Source organism: Centruroides sculpturatus, unplaced genomic scaffold (assembly GCF_000671375.1).
Source record: "Centruroides sculpturatus isolate CEXI.00-Female unplaced genomic scaffold, Cexi_2.0 scaffold446, whole genome shotgun sequence".
NCBI classification, from domain to species: Eukaryota; Metazoa; Arthropoda; class Arachnida; order Scorpiones; family Buthidae; genus Centruroides; species Centruroides sculpturatus.
Window position 1 is genome coordinate 172,600 of NW_019384813.1, and position 20,853 is coordinate 193,452.

At 29.9% G+C, this 20,853-nt stretch overlaps 2 protein-coding genes across 2 annotated transcripts in view; both read right to left on the reverse strand.

Moving 5' to 3' along the window:
- Positions 1-5,537, reverse strand: part of LOC111629804 (CAP-Gly domain-containing linker protein 4-like) — a 28,616-nt gene extending 23,079 nt beyond the window's left edge. The window contains exons 1-2 of the mRNA XM_023373716.1: positions 5,264-5,537; positions 4,796-5,051 (exon numbers count right to left, since the gene is read on the reverse strand). Of these exons, the coding sequence (XP_023229484.1) occupies positions 4,796-5,051; positions 5,264-5,530 (523 nt within the window). The 5' untranslated portion in view covers positions 5,531-5,537. The remainder of the gene's footprint in view (positions 1-4,795; positions 5,052-5,263) is intronic.
- A 710-nt stretch (positions 5,538-6,247) lies between these two features.
- Positions 6,248-17,587, reverse strand: LOC111629812 (CAP-Gly domain-containing linker protein 4-like). Its single transcript, XM_023373722.1, has 4 exons — positions 17,314-17,587; positions 16,846-17,101; positions 6,542-6,685; positions 6,248-6,474 (listed from the first exon to the last, which is right to left on the reverse strand). Exons 1-4 carry the CDS (start codon positions 17,578-17,580, stop codon positions 6,263-6,265), a joined length of 879 nt encoding a protein of 292 aa, XP_023229490.1. The 5' UTR covers positions 17,581-17,587; the 3' UTR covers positions 6,248-6,262.
- Positions 17,588-20,853: the final 3,266 nt, after the last annotated feature.

The window sequence follows — 20,853 nt, forward strand, 5'->3', positions numbered from 1 at the left end:
GAAATTGTTTGCTTGAACTTGACTTTCCTTGGAGATGATGAATGTCGCCATTCCATGGATTGTTGCTTTGATTCCGGTGTAACGTAGGCTACCCACGTTTCATCGCCTGTAACAATACGACTTAAAAAATCATCTCCTTCGTCACTGTAGCGCTCAAGAAAAGTCAATGCACTGGCCAAACGTTTGGTTTTGTGCTCCTCCGTCAACATTTTCGGCACCCAACGGGAACACAACTTCCGATAATTTAATCGTCCGGTCACAATTTCATAGAGAACACTTCTTGAAACTGCAGGAAACTCTTTAGATAAAGATGAAATCGTGAATCGTCTGTTCTCTTTCACTCTACAGTCCACTTTTTCAATCAAATCGTCGATAATGACTGAAGGTCGCCCACTTCGTTCCTCATCGTGAATGTTTGTGCGGCCATTACTAAAGGCCCTAACCCATTTTCGTACCATTCCTTCACTCATAACGCTTTCACCATAAACTTCACTGATTTGGCGATGAATTTCAGCCACTTTCGAGCCTTTAGCACTGAAAAAATGAATAACGGCACGCACTTCGCAGTCGGCGGGATTCTCAATGAGCGGCGGCATTTCAATAACACACAAACAACAGTAAACACAATCAACTGGCTCCGTAATGGCGTTTGTGGCTTCCCAACAGATGTAGGTACACAGCGCGCATGCGCTAAGTGCCGACTGCAGCGCTCAAGCGGCGTTATATTAAAACGGTATTTACTTTAAAAACACGCCTCGTATATCAAAATTCAAGAAATGTCTAAACATCTTTAAATGATTCTATATAAAACATGTAATAAATTTATATACTAAATATCTTGGTACACTTAAAATTACATTACTAACCATGACCATTCTTTCAGTAAGATTCATTCTCATTGAAAAATACATAACTCTAAAAAACATCCAAAGAATGAATTATATACTTTTATATATTCCAAAATATAGTATTTCTATTTGAGATACATTGCAATCTTTTTTCTAACAAATATTCAATATGAAGATATAATATACACTGAAGGAATATGAAATCCCAACACCAAGAAAAAATTAGTTTAGAGGAATGAAATTCAGGCAAAGCATTTGTCTAGGTAAAATATTTACTTGTTTGAATTTTTAAGGTCACAGGCTAAAGTATGTGTGAGAAGATCCATTTCAAATGTGAAATAATGGTACATTAATAACCGCTGCAGTCACCACGATTTTGAATGCAAGCATGCAAATATGTATGCATTGTGTCGTACAGGTGCCATATGTCATTTTGTGGGATGGAGTTCCATGCCTGCTGCACTTGGCAGTCAAATTAGCAACAGTTAATGTTGGTTGTGGATAATGCTGAATTTGTTGTCCAATAATGTCCCATATGTGCTCAATGGGAGAAAGATCTGGTGATCTCACAGGCCAAGGCAACATGTCAACACTTTGTAGAGCACGTTGGGTAACAGCAGCAGTATGAGGACGATTATCATCCTGTTGGAAAAGCTCCTTGGATATTGCTCACAGATGGCAGTACAACTAGTTCAATCACCAGTCTGACGTACTGATTTGCTGTCAATGTGCTTGGTATAATGATGAGAGTGATCCTGTTGTCATAGGAAATCACCCCCCCCAGACCATAACTCCTGGTGTAGGTCTAGTGTGTCTATGCCACAGACAGCTTGGTTTCAAGTGCTCACCTGGCCTCCTTTAACCAACATACTGCCATCACTGGCACCAAGACAGAAACAGCTCTCATCTGAGAACACAACAGATCTTTCTCCACCCTCCAATGAGCTCTTGCTTGACACCACTGAAGTCGCAGATGGCAGTGATTTGGAGTTAGTGGAATGAACACCACAGGGCATCTGGCTCGGAGTTGTCCCTCAAGTAATCAATTTGTTACAGTTTGCTGGGTCACTCTGGCACTAACAGAAGCTCTAATTTCTGATGCAGATGCAGTACAATATGCCACAGCCATATGCCGAATATGGCGGTCTTCCCTCTCAGTAATGGCCCGTGTGTGGCCGGACCCAGGTCTTCTTGAGACAGCACCTTCCTGTGACCACAGCTGCCAACAATCATGCACAGTAGATACATCCTTGCCAAATCTTTCTGCAACAGTGCGGAAAGAATAATCCACCTTCTCGTAGCCGTATTACACGGCCTTGTTTAAACTCAGTAAGCTGCTGATACTGCCTTCTTCGTCTCCTTAAAGGCATTCTTGACTCAAACCTTAACTCACAACATTCAATCTGAACAATAAATAATGCTCAACAAGTTTACATCCAGTATTTACAGCAAACGTGATTTGCATGTTCATAGTGGCACTACTCGTGCCACTCTTATTCATCTAGCACGAAATTTGAATAGACATCATCTTTCAGATATGAAAACACACCTACCAAGTTTTGTTTATCGAGCACAACTCTTTCTTGGTTTTGGGATTTCATTTTCCACCAATGTATATAAATTCCTATAATAATATTTCAATATAAACTTAATAATATTAAATGAATATTTACACTGAAAGATGTATTGTAGAATATAAATATATGATTTATAAAACTTAAAAATCTGCTATTTTTTGAACTTATTTCTTTCATCAAGAAGCCATACATTTGTTTATTTGTTGGGCGAGTGTGGCTGTTTGACAAAAGGAGGTTTAAAAAGCAGCAGATAAAAAAGAAAAGTGAGTGAAAAAAAAAACTTAAAAAAATATTAAAAATCTGCTTTATCAATTTTAAAGATTGAAGTTTAATTCATTATTTATATTATCTACATTTCAATACAAAAACAACAGTTGTATAAATGTAAAAAATATGAATTCAAAACAGTGAAATGATCAATCCTCATAACAATAAAAATTCTATTGTCATCAATTAATTCCTATTTAATTTGTTTTCATTTTAATTTAATCATCATACTGTTATTGCTTTTTAAATTTCACAAATAAAATATTTTAATGATTTCTTTTCACAAAACTCAATAAATTTGCACAGTAAAGTAAAACTTAAATATCATTACAAAATTTAAAAAATGTTCTATTATAGTATATTCTTAAGTAAAAAGTTGATACTTTCAATATTAGTTATGTTAAATAAATTCAAAGTATAGAAACCGATATGTAGTTTAAAACTGTTAATAGTAAATCAAATGCATTTTCCTTCTAAAAAAAAAAAACAAAAAGTAACAAATATATATTCAACTATGTCCAAAAAGTATTTTCATGAGCTTAATGACATTTTTAAATTATATGAATTTTTTGGAATAACTTAAAGAGAGTTTTCTTTTGTTGTCAACACTTAAATTATTACTACTTCCTAAACCAGTGTACATTAAGTTTAAATATTTTAACTATTTTAAAATGCTTTGTTCTATTCTGTTATGTTTTTCAACATAACTTTAGTGATGACATAATTAAATTCAACAAAAGCATTGATGGACAAAGAAAATTTAAATGCAATAAAATTTGTATAAAACAGAATTGCATAGTACCAAATTTTCTTTTCTATTTTGGCAGTTTTTCTATCTTGAATAGGTTTTAGTACTTTTCCTTTTAGGAAAAAAAAATAGTAAAAAAATTTTATTACTTGGATTTAACCCAAATTAATTCAAAATGGTCCAATTTATGATTGTTCCTGAGAACTTGTGCTAGTTATTTGAATACTTCTTGAATATGATACTTATGAGCTCACATGACAACAAACAAGCCAATCTAAATACCAAGAACAACTGTCTCAGCTTGTCACTAAAAATTCTAATTGTATTACAGTAATATAAAAATTACATTATTCTGACTTCTTGAGGAAATTTAATACTCTAGTTAATTATTTACTTCAATTCCTGAAATTGCCAACAATGTTAATCAACTTGTTCTCAAATAATCAATTCTAGTTAGTTTCTAATGATTATACAAGGCAAATTGCAGAACTATATTACCTCATTCTCATTGTTTTCAAGAAATTTCTTGAAAACTTTTTTGATTCTTGAAAGTTTCCAATTCTTAAAAGTATTCAATTCTGTCCCTGGTTAATTCCAATATGTCTTCTTATCACATATCCTTCATTTCTCTAGAAAGGTTTGAAACCATTCTTGGAATATAGTTTGTCATGCTCTGCAATAACCATTATACCTGAAGACGATTTTACTTATTTATCTATAAGTGGAATTGCAATTTTCTGCTTTATTCAGATTAAATTATGTTCTTCCTACCTAAAAACTACTTGTTTCCAAGTAAGACAGATTTCCAGTTTATAGTAAAATTTAACAGAAAATTGCTTCGTTCTGAAGATTTTTTTCTGTTTAGACAGGTTTCCATTTTATTCAGGTTTTACTATATTGTTTAAATATTAAAATTGTATATTCAAACAAAAATGGTATTATATGTAAATATTTATTTGTTTTTTACATATTTGGATTACTTACAACTGAATCTATTTCATTATAGTTTTATTTAATGTAAGAGAAAAGAGGTACAAAATATATAATAATTTTGGATCTTCCTCTTCTACTAGAACCACTTTATTTATGAGTTAGCAATGTGGAATAGATTTTTCTTTCTATTCATCTATTCTGCATTGTATAATAATTTTGTGGTATCAGGCAGAATGATTCAGTTTTTTTTCATAATTTTAATAAAAATATAAGTTACATATGTATAATATAAAAATATAGTTTACATTATTATTTTTTAGTGTATTTTTATTAAAAAAATATAATTTCAAAACAAAATATAAACTAAAAAATAATAATGTAAACTATTTATATAATTTTAAACTAATTAGAAATCAATATACCTATGTTTTTATCAGTTTCTAGGAGAACTTCCAAGACTGGTACAACATCAAAATAAACAGCATAATGGAGAGCAGTCATATCAGTCCATCTACACTTCAGCCGTGTATCTGCTCCTTTATCTAACATCATCTTAACTGTTTCTGTTGCCATGTAAGCATCACCAACACCAATTGCTCCAGCTTTACAAGCATATTGCAAGATTGTCATGTCAGTTAAGCCATCTCTATCATCCACATGAGCACCACGTTTTAATATCTGTACAATAACAACAATTAGTAAATTGTAAAAAATGATTAAATTACTTATACTTTGTATTACTACTTGGAAAAAAAATAATCTAAAATATTTCATTACAAATTAATTGAAATTATAAAATTTCTACAATACTTACCTAATTTTTTAAAAATTTTACTAGCAAAAAGATATTCTAAAATTATTTTTTATTCAAGAGAAACAAATATATATACCTCATTTACAAGAACTTGAATATTTTGTTGGGTTTGTGGCATCCATTGTCGAATTATGGCAAATATCTGACTTATTGAAGTGTTCTGATTTTTAAGGATTTCCATACATCCTGGGCAACTAGGATCAAAAAAAGGCAATTCTAATTGTTCACAACTTGAACATAATGGAGCATCAGAAGTGGGATGAATGATTGGATAAGTCCTCTTTTCCTTTATGTTACAAATGGAATTGTCTTTTTCTCGATGTTTATTTAATGAAACAGTCATGATCTACAATTTTTAAAAAATTTGAAAAAATTAATAAATTATTAATGTTAAATATGAGTTATACAGAGCATTGAACAATTTATTAATTCTCATTTTTTCAATCTTCTGAACTTTTAAAAGTTTAAAAGCACATNTTTTTATTTATGTGAAAGCCCATATTTTACACTACTTTTCTACATAATTCCCATTAATATTGAGACACTTATCGTATCGTGGGACCAGCTTTTGTCCAGGAGATTGCATATTATTAAGATGTAAAAATTCCTCCTAGTGTGGATAAATGGGAAGCAGTTAGATAATGATGTCATTTCAGGATTATTTGTGAGAAAGCTAGGAAAACTGAATAGTGACCTTAAAAAAGGAGACATCACTCCACTCCTAAGGTAAACTACAGTAAATGCAATTTTAATTTAATATTTCCATATTTTATTTACTGTTTTCATGTTTTAATTTTATTATTTAGAGTATTTAATTGAGTTATTTTTATTTTAAATTATTTGTAGTTGTTTAAATTTATTGAAATTGGTATTGGTTATGGTCTGGGAATGGATTAATTCACTTCTATTATTTCTAATGGGATAAAATTAATTTTGACTTCAAATAATTCAGAGTTTGAATGATCTGCTAGAATGAATTAAATTCAAAGTACAAGGTACCACTATATATATGTATATACATATACACACATTATATTCTTTAGTAAGATTATCATCATTAACGATTATAACCAAATTAGTTATATCTTACCTTTGCTCCTCCTACTATAACTTTGTCACCAAGTTTCAGTCTTAAAGATTTTAAAACAGTTCTGCCAGTAATATTGCTATAATCTACTAAATCATATTCAGAATATTGAATTTTATTTTGAAGTAATTTTCTCAAATGACAAATAATATCTACGACATCAGACATACTCTCTACCTCAGAAATTTGTGGAATACAATCTGAAAAAGAATTTGCTTTAATCTAGTACCTATTAACTATTGAAATATTTTTAAAATGTTTAGTTACCATAAGGAGTTCTTTTAAAATCATCTTTTATATTTACATCAGCACCATATTTTATAAGGATTTTTGTAGCTTCGACACACAAATTATATGCTGCAATATGAAGCGATGTTCCACCATCAAATTCTTGGCATGGAATGTTGATATCTATTTTGAAAAATTAGTTATTAGAATATTAGATAAATAAATATTTTAAAATATTCTATTGTAAAGCCAAACCTATATATTATTTTTTACATATTATTAATTAAAGAAATATTTTATGCTTTCTACATGATACTTTGCAAAACAATATTTTTTAATGCTGAAACTGATAACATATTGTAACTTGTTACAACATGAGAGTTGCAATACTTGTGGATACTAACTTGTTAACTATAAAGATATAGTTTACTTTATACTGTATACTAAAAGATTTTTACTGTCTAATCACCAAATATTTCAGATTATGTAGGAAATTTTATATCAATAATTCTGATAAATAAAACCTGTATATTTTTATTGGATTATATATGACCAAAATATATAATAAATAAAAATAAAAACATGTTAACAGTATATTTCCAATACTGATGTGATGTTTGTCATGGAGGACTTCTTTCTTTTGTATAGTCCTGTGATGAGAGATTGGTTAATACTAACTGTCCCCATTTTAGGGGAGATAGGGTGATATGATAGAATAGTTCTTTGAGTATAAACTTTAACTTTTTCTGTTCTTAAATACTGAAATTCATCAAAAAAATGAAAATTTAAAATATAAGTTAAGAAAAAACATTAAGAAAGTTTTATAATACAGAAAAGTATTTAATTTTCTATTATGATTTTTATGTTAAATAAAATATTTTTTTCAGAAATCTTGATTAATTAATCTAAATCTATTCTAGATATGACTCAACAATCATCATCTTCATTTTATTTCATTTTATTGTAATGAATTTATACTAATAAAATTTATTCACAGGTAATTAAAGTGTTGATTTTTGATAAACATTATATTTGAAATTGACTGTTGAAAATCAATTATTCCATGCACAGATGTTTATTTCATTTATATCCCTATGGATACATCATAATTTGAGATTGTGGAGAATCAAAAATATCATTAAACTACATCCATCAACTACTCATGACTAGTGTTCATCACACAACAATATATATAATTGGTGGTAATTTGATTAAGCAGAAAGAATTTCACAAATTTATTCTTTCTGCTTACTCTTTCAACCTTTGTTTTAGATACTCTTTCATAAATGCCAACTTCAATATTTTATGGCATCTCATCTTTGTTACTCCTGAACAAATTGAAAGAGAAAAGATGTAAAACTTGGCATTGTCATTATAAATAAATAAATAAATTATTATTATTTATTTAAAAATTTAAAAAATTTAATGATACAAATAATTTTTGACTATATTTAGATCATCTCTAAACATTCGTGTAAAACTGTTCAGAATGACATTTAGAATGTAAACATAGAAATTATATGCAAATATAGAACAAATAATGCTTTAAATTCTATATATTTTAAAAAAAATATTCTAAATACAAATTTTAAATATGAAAATTTGTTTTCTGTAAAATTTTTAACTGGTTGTTACATAACGATGTTCTAAATGAGATTATATTTTTTAAAAATATGCTTATGTCATAATTTATTATCTTTCATAGAATATTTGCTTGGAAACATCTTTTGTGAAGTGAAAAATCATTATGATTTTAAATCTTCTATTTTTAAAATATTTCCTTTCATTTCAATTTAATAGTAAACAATAGCAAGTCCAACCATTTCTATCAGAAATTCTTCTATATTTCAGTTTGATTTTTCTTAATTTCATTTAACAGTTTCACTATTATTTACAAATATTTGCTTTTCTTAATGTGTTCTGCTGTCCTTTGTTATTTTCATTCATTATCTTGCCTAACAGTTCAAAAAAATATAATTGTAGTAACATTCTATTATTAAATTTCCTGAACTGAGAAAGCTAAGAAGTGATCTTATTTATTTAAATTAAATAAGATCACTTCTCTTTCAGTCACTTTGATAAATGTTAGAGCAATCTCAGTCAGCTCTCCAGTGAATGGTGAACTAGTCAGCAGCATGCTGATTGGTTTGCCATTTTTCTAGTTTTAAAATATTCAATTTGTTAAGTTTTAATTTAGTACAGAATGAAGAATGAAGTTAGTAAAGAGGTGTTTATGTAGCAGAAATCTTATGATGAAAAATTATTATTATGAAAGAATATAGAAAAAGAACAAAGTGGAAGTGAAGACAAGAATTACAAAGAATTAAAATAAAATAAAGTTGATGTATAGAAACAAACAAATACAAAAAGCTTTGACAGAGACAGATGTGCAGTACAATATACAGATTAATAAGAAAAAATAAAAATTAGTTNAAGTTTTTGCATATTTAGGTAGACAAAAGTCTCAAGTTAAAGGTCCACTCTGCCAAAAGACTTGTATTCCTAAAGGTGTGAAAAAGGCAAAGTGAAAGACACTTAACTAATGGGTCCATCAGTGGCCAAGTGGTCTTCGTTCCCTGAACTCTGGAAGTTCGGTTGTGGATTTGTGCCTTGCTTGGATGGGCTGGCCACATTGAGTTTTCTGGTTTTCTCCACATCTGTAACATCTAAATAGGGACCAGTTTCCCTTAAAAAGACCTCCTGGGAGGCATTCCCCCTAGGCAGATAACTCAAGTGTTGCATTGCCATATGTGAACCGCCAGGGAGGGTGTAGGTCTCCCGATCCGGCAACAGGTTGATGAACCTTCTCACTGGTCAGGATGGATTAAAATTTTACTTTTCCCGCGGTAATGGGATTAAATGTTTCGGGTCGAGTGGCGGAGGGAGGAGTGCGTCGGTAAGATGACCGGCGATATACGAGTAAAGATGACACCACTTTAACAGGATAACAACGATTTATTAGCTACATAGAGATTACAATAACCAATTTCAAAAGGGAAAATCTGAGTCCCTGAAACGCGAAGAACCGAGAGAGAGTTCACAAAAATAAGGATCTACAATTTTTAAAAAATTTGAAAAAATTAATAAATTATTAATGTTAAATATGAGTTATACAGAGCATTGAACAATTTATTAATTCTCATTTTTTCAATCTTCTGAACTTTTAAAAGTTTAAAAGCACATTCTAACCAATACCTATAAACTGAAATAAATATCAATTAACTAGTTAAGTATTTTATTTACGTAAAGAAAAATAAAAATAAACACTTGAATTAATCTAAAAAAATTGTTTATTATATTTCAACAGAAATTTTAGTGAAAAGTTAATCAAATTTTATTACAAAAATATAAAAATTTCAGCAAGAACTGTAAGAAAAACTATAAATGTAGTATAATTTCAAATAAGTTGTTAATGTAATTCTTAAATATCATCAATCAAAATCAAAAATTTAGTCTTTTTCTTGATAAAAAAAAAGTTCAAATAATTATAATTAAATTTAACTTTTTACCACTACTTTTTCAGTGTTTCTTCTATTTTTATGAACTTTATAATTAAAGTTCATAAAAATAGAAGAAACACTGAAAAAACAGTGGTAAAAGGAGGGGTAAAAAGTGTTCTCTAGTCTTTTTCAAGTCTCAGGAATATAACAAAGTCATCTTATATAATTTTATCAATATATTTTCATTGAGTCTTGCTAAAAGAAAATTTTTTCAACAAGTTTTTGCATATTTAGGTAGACAAAAGTCTCAAGTTAAAGGTCCACTCTGCCAAAAGACTTGTATTCCTAAAGGTGTGAAAAAGGCAAAGTGAAAGACACTTAACTAATGGGTCCATCAGTGGCCAAGTGGTCTTCGTTCCCTGAACTCTGGAAGTTCGGTTGTGGATTTGTGCCTTGCTTGGATGGGCTGGCCACATTGAGTTTTCTGGTTTTCTCCACATCTGTAACATCTAAATAGGGACCAGTTTCCCTTAAAAAGACCTCCTGGGAGGCATTCCCCCTAGGCAGATAACTCAAGTGTTGCATTGCCATATGTGAACCGCCAGGGAGGGTGTAGGTCTCCCGATCCGGCAACAGGTTGATGAACCTTCTCACTGGTCAGGATGGATTAAAATTTTACTTTTCCCGCGGTAATGGGATTAAATGTTTCGGGTCGAGTGGCGGAGGGAGGAGTGCGTCGGTAAGATGACCGGCGATATACGAGTAAAGATGACACCACTTTAACAGGATAACAACGATTTATTAGCTACATAGAGATTACAATAACCAATTTCAAAAGGGAAAATCTGAGTCCCTGAAACGCGAAGAACCGAGAGAGAGTTCACAAAAATAAGTTCCATACCTCTTTATGTCTTTTAATATTCTTAAGGAAAAAGGTTTTGATATCCAACGGGTTGGTAGGATTAGGATAATAATTTTTCTTCAGGACACAATATCGTATAGGACACAGTATATTAATAGGACACAATATTCTTAGGACACAGTTGTAAAAGTGACGGCGAATGAACGACTCCCCCGAGAAGGGGAAGGAAGGGGTTTTTATAAGTTCGGCGTGGGAGAATGGTCATGTGACCAATTGTTGTGAGGTAAAAGGTATGCAGATGGGTCAGAGTTGTTCCCGGGCCCATGTTAACTATAAACTTTAGCGTTGGAATGTGGGATTAGTTTCGAATTGAACGGATGTTTATGTCGAACATAAACGAAAAGTTTTTTTTCCCGTTAGGTTCCACTTTAAGTTAAAGGAAAATTTAATTAGATTTTAAGCAAATACAGGACAATTGATCGACAAATAGTCGACAAAAATTCCGGATTTCACACATAACTAAACAAACAAACAAACTTAACTAATGATGAGATAATTAATCAGGATGGGAAAAATCAGGTATTTTCCGGCAATCAGAATCAAGCAATCTTGTCATTATTCCGATCTTTAAAATGATTTTTCCACATTTAATAAGAAAATTAATTATTTGTTTCAGTTGAAGATTAATTTTTTTTAATTACAATATTAACAATTAAGTATTAGTTTATTGGAAATTTTTATGTTGACATAGAGAATACTCAATATCCAATACTGATGTGATGTTTGTCATGGAGGACTTCTTTCTTTTGTATAGTCCTGTGATGAGAGATTGGTTAATACTAACTGTCCCCATTTTAGGGGAGATAGGGTGATATGATAGAATAGTTCTTTGAGTATAAACTTTAACTTTTTCTGTTCTTAAATACTGAAATTCATCAAAAAATGAAAATTTAAAATATAAGTTAAGAAAAAACATTAAGAAAGTTTTATAATACAGAAAAGTATTTAATTTTCTATTATGATTTTTATGTTAAATAAAATATTTTTTTCAGAAATCTTGATTAATTAATCTAAATCTATTCTAGATATGACTCAACAATCATCATCTTCATTTTATTTCATTTTATTGTAATGAATTTATACTAATAAAATTTATTCACAGGTAATTAAAGTGTTGATTTTTGATAAACATTATATTTGAAATTGACTGTTGAAAATCAATTATTCCATGCACAGATGTTTATTTCATTTATATCCCTATGGATACATCATAATTTGAGATTGTGGAGAATCAAAAATATCATTAAACTACATCCATCAACTACTCATGACTAGTGTTCATCACACAACAATATATATAATTGGTGGTAATTTGATTAAGCAGAAAGAATTTCACAAATTTATTCTTTCTGCTTACTCTTTCAACCTTTGTTTTAGATACTCTTTCATAAATGCCAACTTCAATATTTTATGGCATCTCATCTTTGTTACTCCTGAACAAATTGAAAGAGAAAAGATGTAAAACTTGGCATTGTCATTATAAATAAATAAATAAATTATTATTATTTATTTAAAAATTTAAAAAATTTANACAGTCCACTTTTTCAATCAAATCGTCGATAATGACTGAAGGTCGCCCACTTCGTTCCTCATCGTGAATGTTTGTGCGGCCATTACTAAAGGTCCTAACCCATTTTCGTATCATTCCTTCACTCATAACGCTTTCACCATAAACTTCACTGATTTGGCGATGAATTTCAGCCACTTTCGAGCCTTTAGCACTGAAAAAATGAATAACGGCACGCACTTCGCAGTCGGCGGGATTCTCAATGAGCGGCGGCATTTCAATAACACACAAACAACAGTAAACACAATCGACTGGCTCCGTAATGGCGTTTGTGGCTTCCCAACAGATGTAGGTACACAGCGCGCATGCGCTAAGTGCCGACTGCAGCGCTCAAGCGGCGTTATATTAAAACGGTATTTACTTTAAAAACACGCCTCGTATATCAAAATTCAAGAAATGTCTAAACATCTTTAAATGATTCTATATAAAACATGTAATAAATTTATATACTAAATATCTTGGTACACTTAAAATTACATTACTAACCATGACCATTCTTTCAGTAAGATTCATTCTCATTGAAAAATACATAACTCTAAAAAACATCCAAAGAATGAATTATATACTTTTATATATTCCAAAATATAGTATTTCTATTTGAGATACATTGCAATCTTTTTTCTAACAAATATTCAATATGAAGATATAATATACACTGAAGGAATATGAAATCCCAACACCAAGAAAAAATTAGTTTAGAGGAATGAAATTCAGGCAAAGCATTTGTCTAGGTAAAATATTTACTTGTTTGAATTTTTAAGGTCACAGGCTAAAGTATGTGTGAGAAGATCCATTTCAAATGTGAAATAATGGTACATTAATAACCGCTGCAGTCACCACGATTTTGAATGCAAGCATGCAAATATGTATGCATTGTGTCGTACAGGTGCCATATGTCATTTTGTGGGATGGAGTTCCATGCCTGCTGCACTTGGCAGTCAAATTAGCAACAGTTAATGTTGGTTGTGGATAATGCTGAATTTGTTGTCCAATAATGTCCCATATGTGCTCAATGGGAGAAAGATCTGGTGATCTCACAGGCCAAGGCAACATGTCAACACTTTGTAGAGCACGTTGGGTAACAGCAGCAGTATGAGGACGATTATCATCCTGTTGGAAAAGCTCCTTGGATATTGCTCACAGATGGCAGTACAACTAGTTCAATCACCAGTCTGACGTACTGATTTGCTGTCAATGTGCTTGGTATAATGATGAGAGTGATCCTGTTGTCATAGGAAATCACCCCCCCCAGACCATAACTCCTGGTGTAGGTCTAGTGTGTCTATGCCACAGACAGCTTGGTTTCAAGTGCTCACCTGGCCTCCTTTAACCAACATACTGCCATCACTGGCACCAAGACAGAAACAGCTCTCATCTGAGAACACAACAGATCTTTCTCCACCCTCCAATGAGCTCTTGCTTGACACCACTGAAGTCGCAGATGGCAGTGATTTGGAGTTAGTGGAATGAACACCACAGGGCATCTGGCTCGGAGTTGTCCCTCAAGTAATCAATTTGTTACAGTTTGCTGGGTCACTCTGGCACTAACAGAAGCTCTAATTTCTGATGCAGATGCAGTACAATATGCCACAGCCATATGCCGAATATGGCGGTCTTCCCTCTCAGTAATGGCCCGTGTGTGGCCGGACCCAGGTCTTCTTGAGACAGCACCTTCCTGTGACCACAGCTGCCAACAATCATGCACAGTAGATACATCCTTGCCAAATCTTTCTGCAACAGTGCGGAAAGAATAATCCACCTTCTCGTAGCCGTATTACACGGCCTTGTTTAAACTCAGTAAGCTGCTGATACTGCCTTCTTCGTCTCCTTAAAGGCATTCTTGACTCAAACCTTAACTCACAACATTCAATCTGAACAATAAATAATGCTCAACAAGTTTACATCCAGTATTTACAGCAAACGTGATTTGCATGTTCATAGTGGCACTACTCGTGCCACTCTTATTCATCTAGCACGAAATTTGAATAGACATCATCTTTCAGATATGAAAACACACCTACCAAGTTTTGTTTATCGAGCACAACTCTTTCTTGGTTTTGGGATTTCATTTTCCACCAATGTATATAAATTCCTATAATAATATTTCAATATAAACTTAATAATATTAAATGAATATTTACACTGAAAGATGTATTGTAGAATATAAATATATGATTTATAAAACTTAAAAATCTGCTATTTTTTGAACTTATTTCTTTCATCAAGAAGCCATACATTTGTTTATTTGTTGGGCGAGTGTGGCTGTTTGACAAAAGGAGGTTTAAAAAGCAGCAGATAAAAAAGAAAAGTGAGTGAAAAAAAAAACTTAAAAAAATATTAAAAATCTGCTTTATCAATTTTAAAGATTGAAGTTTAATTCATTATTTATATTATCTACATTTCAATACAAAAACAACAGTTGTATAAATGTAAAAAATATGAATTCAAAACAGTGAAATGATCAATCCTCATAACAATAAAAATTCTATTGTCATCAATTAATTCCTATTTAATTTGTTTTCATTTTAATTTAATCATCATACTGTTATTGCTTTTTAAATTTCACAAATAAAATATTTTAATGATTTCTTTTCACAAAACTCAATAAATTTGCACAGTAAAGTAAAACTTAAATATCATTACAAAATTTAAAAAATGTTCTATTATAGTATATTCTTAAGTAAAAAGTTGATACTTTCAATATTAGTTATGTTAAATAAATTCAAAGTATAGAAACCGATATGTAGTTTAAAACTGTTAATAGTAAATCAAATGCATTTTCCTTCTAAAAAAAAAAACAAAAAGTAACAAATATATATTCAACTATGTCCAAAAAGTATTTTCATGAGCTTAATGACATTTTTAAATTATATGAATTTTTTGGAATAACTTAAAGAGAGTTTTCTTTTGTTGTCAACACTTAAATTATTACTACTTCCTAAACCAGTGTACATTAAGTTTAAATATTTTAACTATTTTAAAATGCTTTGTTCTATTCTGTTATGTTTTTCAACATAACTTTAGTGATGACATAATTAAATTCAACAAAAGCATTGATGGACAAAGAAAATTTAAATGCAATAAAATTTGTATAAAACAGAATTGCATAGTACCAAATTTTCTTTTCTATTTTGGCAGTTTTTCTATCTTGAATAGGTTTTAGTACTTTTCCTTTTAGGAAAAAAAAATAGTAAAAAAATTTTATTACTTGGATTTAACCCAAATTAATTCAAAATGGTCCAATTTATGATTGTTCCTGAGAACTTGTGCTAGTTATTTGAATACTTCTTGAATATGATACTTATGAGCTCACATGACAACAAACAAGCCAATCTAAATACCAAGAACAACTGTCTCAGCTTGTCACTAAAAATTCTAATTGTATTACAGTAATATAAAAATTACATTATTCTGACTTCTTGAGGAAATTTAATACTCTAGTTAATTATTTACTTCAATTCCTGAAATTGCCAACAATGTTAATCAACTTGTTCTCAAATAATCAATTCTAGTTAGTTTCTAATGATTATACAAGGCAAATTGCAGAACTATATTACCTCATTCTCATTGTTTTCAAGAAATTTCTTGAAAACTTTTTTGATTCTTGAAAGTTTCCAATTCTTAAAAGTATTCAATTCTGTCCCTGGTTAATTCCAATATGTCTTCTTATCACATATCCTTCATTTCTCTAGAAAGGTTTGAAACCATTCTTGGAATATAGTTTGTCATGCTCTGCAATAACCATTATACCTGAAGACGATTTTACTTATTTATCTATAAGTGGAATTGCAATTTTCTGCTTTATTCAGATTAAATTATGTTCTTCCTACCTAAAAACTACTTGTTTCCAAGTAAGACAGATTTCCAGTTTATAGTAAAATTTAACAGAAAATTGCTTCGTTCTGAAGATTTTTTTCTGTTTAGACAGGTTTCCATTTTATTCAGGTTTTACTATATTGTTTAAATATTAAAATTGTATATTCAAACAAAAATGGTATTATATGTAAATATTTATTTGTTTTTTACATATTTGGATTACTTACAACTGAATCTATTTCATTATAGTTTTATTTAATGTAAGAGAAAAGAGGTACAAAATATATAATAATTTTGGATCTTCCTCTTCTACTAGAACCACTTTATTTATGAGTTAGCAATGTGGAATAGATTTTTCTTTCTATTCATCTATTCTGCATTGTATAATAATTTTGTGGTATCAGGCAGAATGATTCAGTTTTTTTTCATAATTTTAATAAAAATATAAGTTACATATGTATAATATAAAAATATAGTTTACATTATTATTTTTTAGTGTATTTTTATTAAAAAAATATAATTTCAAAACAAAATATAAACTAAAAAATAATAATGTAAACTATTTATATAATTTTAAACTAATTAGAAATCAATATACCTATGTTTTTATCAGTTTCTAGGAGAACTTCCAAGACTGGTACAACATCAAAATAAACAGCATAATGGAGAGCAGTCATATCAGTCCATCTACACTTCAGCCGTGTATCTGCTCCTTTATCTAACATCATCTTAACTGTTTCTGTTGCCATGTAAGCATCACCAACACCAATTGCTCCAGCTTTACAAGCATATTGCAAGATTGTCATGTCAGTTAAGCCATCTCTATCATCCACATGAGCACCACGTTTTAATATCTGTACAATAACAACAATTAGTAAATTGTAAAAAATGATTAAATTACTTATACTTTGTATTACTACTTGGAAAAAAAATAATCTAAAATATTTCATTACAAATTAATTGAAATTATAAAATTTCTACAATACTTACCTAATTTTTTAAAAATTTTACTAGCAAAAAGATATTCTAAAATTATTTTTTATTCAAGAGAAACAAATATATATACCTCATTTACAAGAACTTGAATATTTTGTTGGGTTTGTGGCATCCATTGTCGAATTATGGCAAATATCTGACTTATTGAAGTGTTCTGATTTTTAAGGATTTCCATACATCCTGGGCAACTAGGATCAAAAAAAGGCAATTCTAATTGTTCACAACTTGAACATAATGGAGCATCAGAAGTGGGATGAATGATTGGATAAGTCCTCTTTTCCTTTATGTTACAAATGGAATTGTCTTTTTCTCGATGTTTATTTAATGAAACAGTCATGATCTACAATTTTTAAAAAATTTGAAAAAATTAATAAATTATTAATGTTAAATATGAGTTATACAGAGCATTGAACAATTTATTAATTCTCATTTTTTCAATCTTCTGAACTTTTAAAAGTTTAAAAGCACATTCTAACCAATACCTATAAACTGAAATAAATATCAATTAACTAGTTAAGTATTTTATTTACGTAAAGAAAAATAAAAATAAACACTTGAATTAATCTAAAAAAATTGTTTATTATATTTCAACAGAAATTTTAGTGAAAAGTTAATCAAATTTTATTACAAAAATATAAAAATTTCAGCAAGAACTGTAAGAAAAACTATAAATGTAGTATAATTTCAAATAAGTTGTTAATGTAATTCTTAAATATCATCAATCAAAATCAAAAATTTAGTCTTTTTCTTGATAAAAAAAAAGTTCAAATAATTATAATTAAATTTAACTTTTTACCACTACTTTTTCAGTGTTTCTTCTATTTTTATGAACTTTATAATTAAAGTTCATAAAAATAGAAGAAACACTGAAAAAACAGTGGTAAAAGGAGGGGTAAAAAGTGTTCTCTAGTCTTTTTCAAGTCTCAGGAATATAACAAAGTCATCTTATATAATTTTATCAATATATTTTCATTGAGTCTTGCTAAAAGAAAATTTTTTCAACAAGTTTTTGCATATTTAGGTAGACAAAAGTCTCAAGTTAAAGGTCCACTCTGCCAAAAGACTTGTATTCCTAAAGGTGTGAAAAAGGCAAAGTGAAAGACACTTAACTAATGGGTCCATCAGTGGCCAAGTGGTCTTCGTTCCCTGAACTCTGGAAGTTCGGTTGTGGATTTGTGCCTTGCTTGGATGGGCTGGCCACATTGAGTTTTCTGGTTTTCTCCACATCTGTAACATCTAAATAGGGACCAGTTTCCCTTAAAAAGACCTCCTGGGAGGCATTCCCCCTAGGCAGATAACTCAAGTGTTGCATTGCCATATGTGAACCGCCAGGGAGGGTGTAGGTCTCCCGATCCGGCAACAGGTTGATGAACCTTCTCACTGGTCAGGATGGATTAAAATTTTACTTTTCCCGCGGTAATGGGATTAAATGTTTCGGGTCGAGTGGCGGAGGGAGGAGTGCGTCGGTAAGATGACCGGCGATATACGAGTAAAGATGACACCACTTTAACAGGATAACAACGATTTATTAGCTACATAGAGATTACAATAACCAATTTCAAAAGGGAAAATCTGAGTCCCTGAAACGCGAAGAACCGAGAGAGAGTTCACAAAAATAAGTTCCATACCTCTTTATGTCTTTTAATATTCTTAAGGAAAAAGGTTTTGATATCCAACGGGTTGGTAGGATTAGGATAATAATTTTTCTTCAGGACACAATATCGTATAGGACACAGTATATTAATAGGACACAATATTCTTAGGACACAGTTGTAAAAGTGACGGCGAATGAACGACTCCCCCGAGAAGGGGAAGGAAGGGGTTTTTATAAGTTCGGCGTGGGAGAATGGTCATGTGACCAATTGTTGTGAGGTAAAAGGTATGCAGATGGGTCAGAGTTGTTCCCGGGCCCATGTTAACTATAAACTTTAGCGTTGGAATGTGGGATTAGTTTCGAATTGAACGGATGTTTATGTCGAACATAAACGAAAAGTTTTTTTTTCCCGTTAGGTTCCACTTTAAGTTAAAGGAAAATTTAATTAGATTTTAAGCAAATACAGGACAATTGATCGACAAATAGTCGACAAAAATTCCGGATTTCACACATAACTAAACAAACAAACAAACTTAACTAATGATGAGATAATTAATCAGGATGGGAAAAATCAGGTATTTTCCGGCAATCAGAATCAAGCAATCTTGTCATTATTCCGATCTTTAAAATGATTTTTCCACATTTAATAAGAAAATTAATTATTTGTTTCAGTTGAAGATTAATTTTTTTTAATTACAATATTAACAATTAAGTATTAGTTTATTGGAAATTTTTATGTTGACATAGAGAATACTCAATATCCAATACTGATGTGATGTTTGTCATGGAGGACTTCTTTCTTTTGTATAGTCCTGTGATGAGAGATTGGTTAATACTAACTGTCCCCATTTTAGGGGAGATAGGGTGATATGATAGAATAGTTCTTTGAGTATAAACTTTAACTTTTTCTGTTCTTAAATACTGAAATTCATCAAAAAAATGAAAATTTAAAATATAAGTTAAGAAAAAACATTAAGAAAGTTTTATAATACAGAAAAGTATTTAATTTTCTATTATGATTTTTATGTTAAATAAAATATTTTTTTCAGAAATCTTGATTAATTAATCTAAATCTATTCTAGATATGACTCAACAATCATCATCTTCATTTTATTTCATTTTATTGTAATGAATTTATACTAATAAAATTTATTCACAGGTAATTAAAGTGTTGATTTTTGATAAACATTATATTTGAAATTGACTGTTGAAAATCAATTATTCCATGCACAGATGTTTATTTCATTTATATCCCTATGGATACATCATAATTTGAGATTGTGGAGAATCAAAAATATCATTAAACTACATCCATCAACTACTCATGACTAGTGTTCATCACACAACAATATATATAATTGGTGGTAATTTGATTAAGCAGAAAGAATTTCACAAATTTATTCTTTCTGCTTACTCTTTCAACCTTTGTTTTAGATACTCTTTCATAAATGCCAACTTCAATATTTTATGGCATCTCATCTTTGTTACTCCTGAACAAATTGAAAGAGAAAAGATGTAAAACTTGGCATTGTCATTATAAATAAATAAATAAATTATTATTATTTATTTAAAAATTTAAAAAATTTAATGATACAAATAATTTTTGACTATATTTAGATCATCTCTAAACATTCGTGTAAAACTGTTCAGAATGACATTTAGAATGTAAACATAGAAATTATATGCAAATATAGAACAAATAATGCTTTAAATTCTATATATTTTAAAAAAAATATTCTAAATACAAATTTTAAATATGAAAATTTGTTTTCTGTAAAATTTTTAACTGGTTGTTACATAACGATGTTCTAAATGAGATTATATTTTTTAAAAATATGCTTATGTCATAATTTATTATCTTTCATAGAATATTTGCTTGGAAACATCTTTTGTGAAGTGAAAAATCATTATGATTTTAAATCTTCTATTTTTAAAATATTTCCTTTCATTTCAATTTAATAGTAAACAATAGCAAGTCCAACCATTTCTATCAGAAATTCTTCTATATTTCAGTTT

Bases quoted from the DNA above. Each gene is read 5' to 3' on its own strand.
- LOC111629812 (XM_023373722.1), bottom strand. From the start codon at position 17,580: ATGACTGTTTCATTAAATAAACATCGAGAAAAAGACAATTCCATTTGT. The intron at 17,102-17,313 runs GTATATATATTT...GTTATTGTACAG, and splicing joins TTCAAGTTCTTGTAAATGAG to ATATTAAAACGTGGTGCTCA. The intron at 6,475-6,541 runs GTAACTAAACAT...ATTCTTTTTCAG, and splicing joins TTTTAAAAGAACTCCTTATG to ATTGTATTCCACAAATTTCT.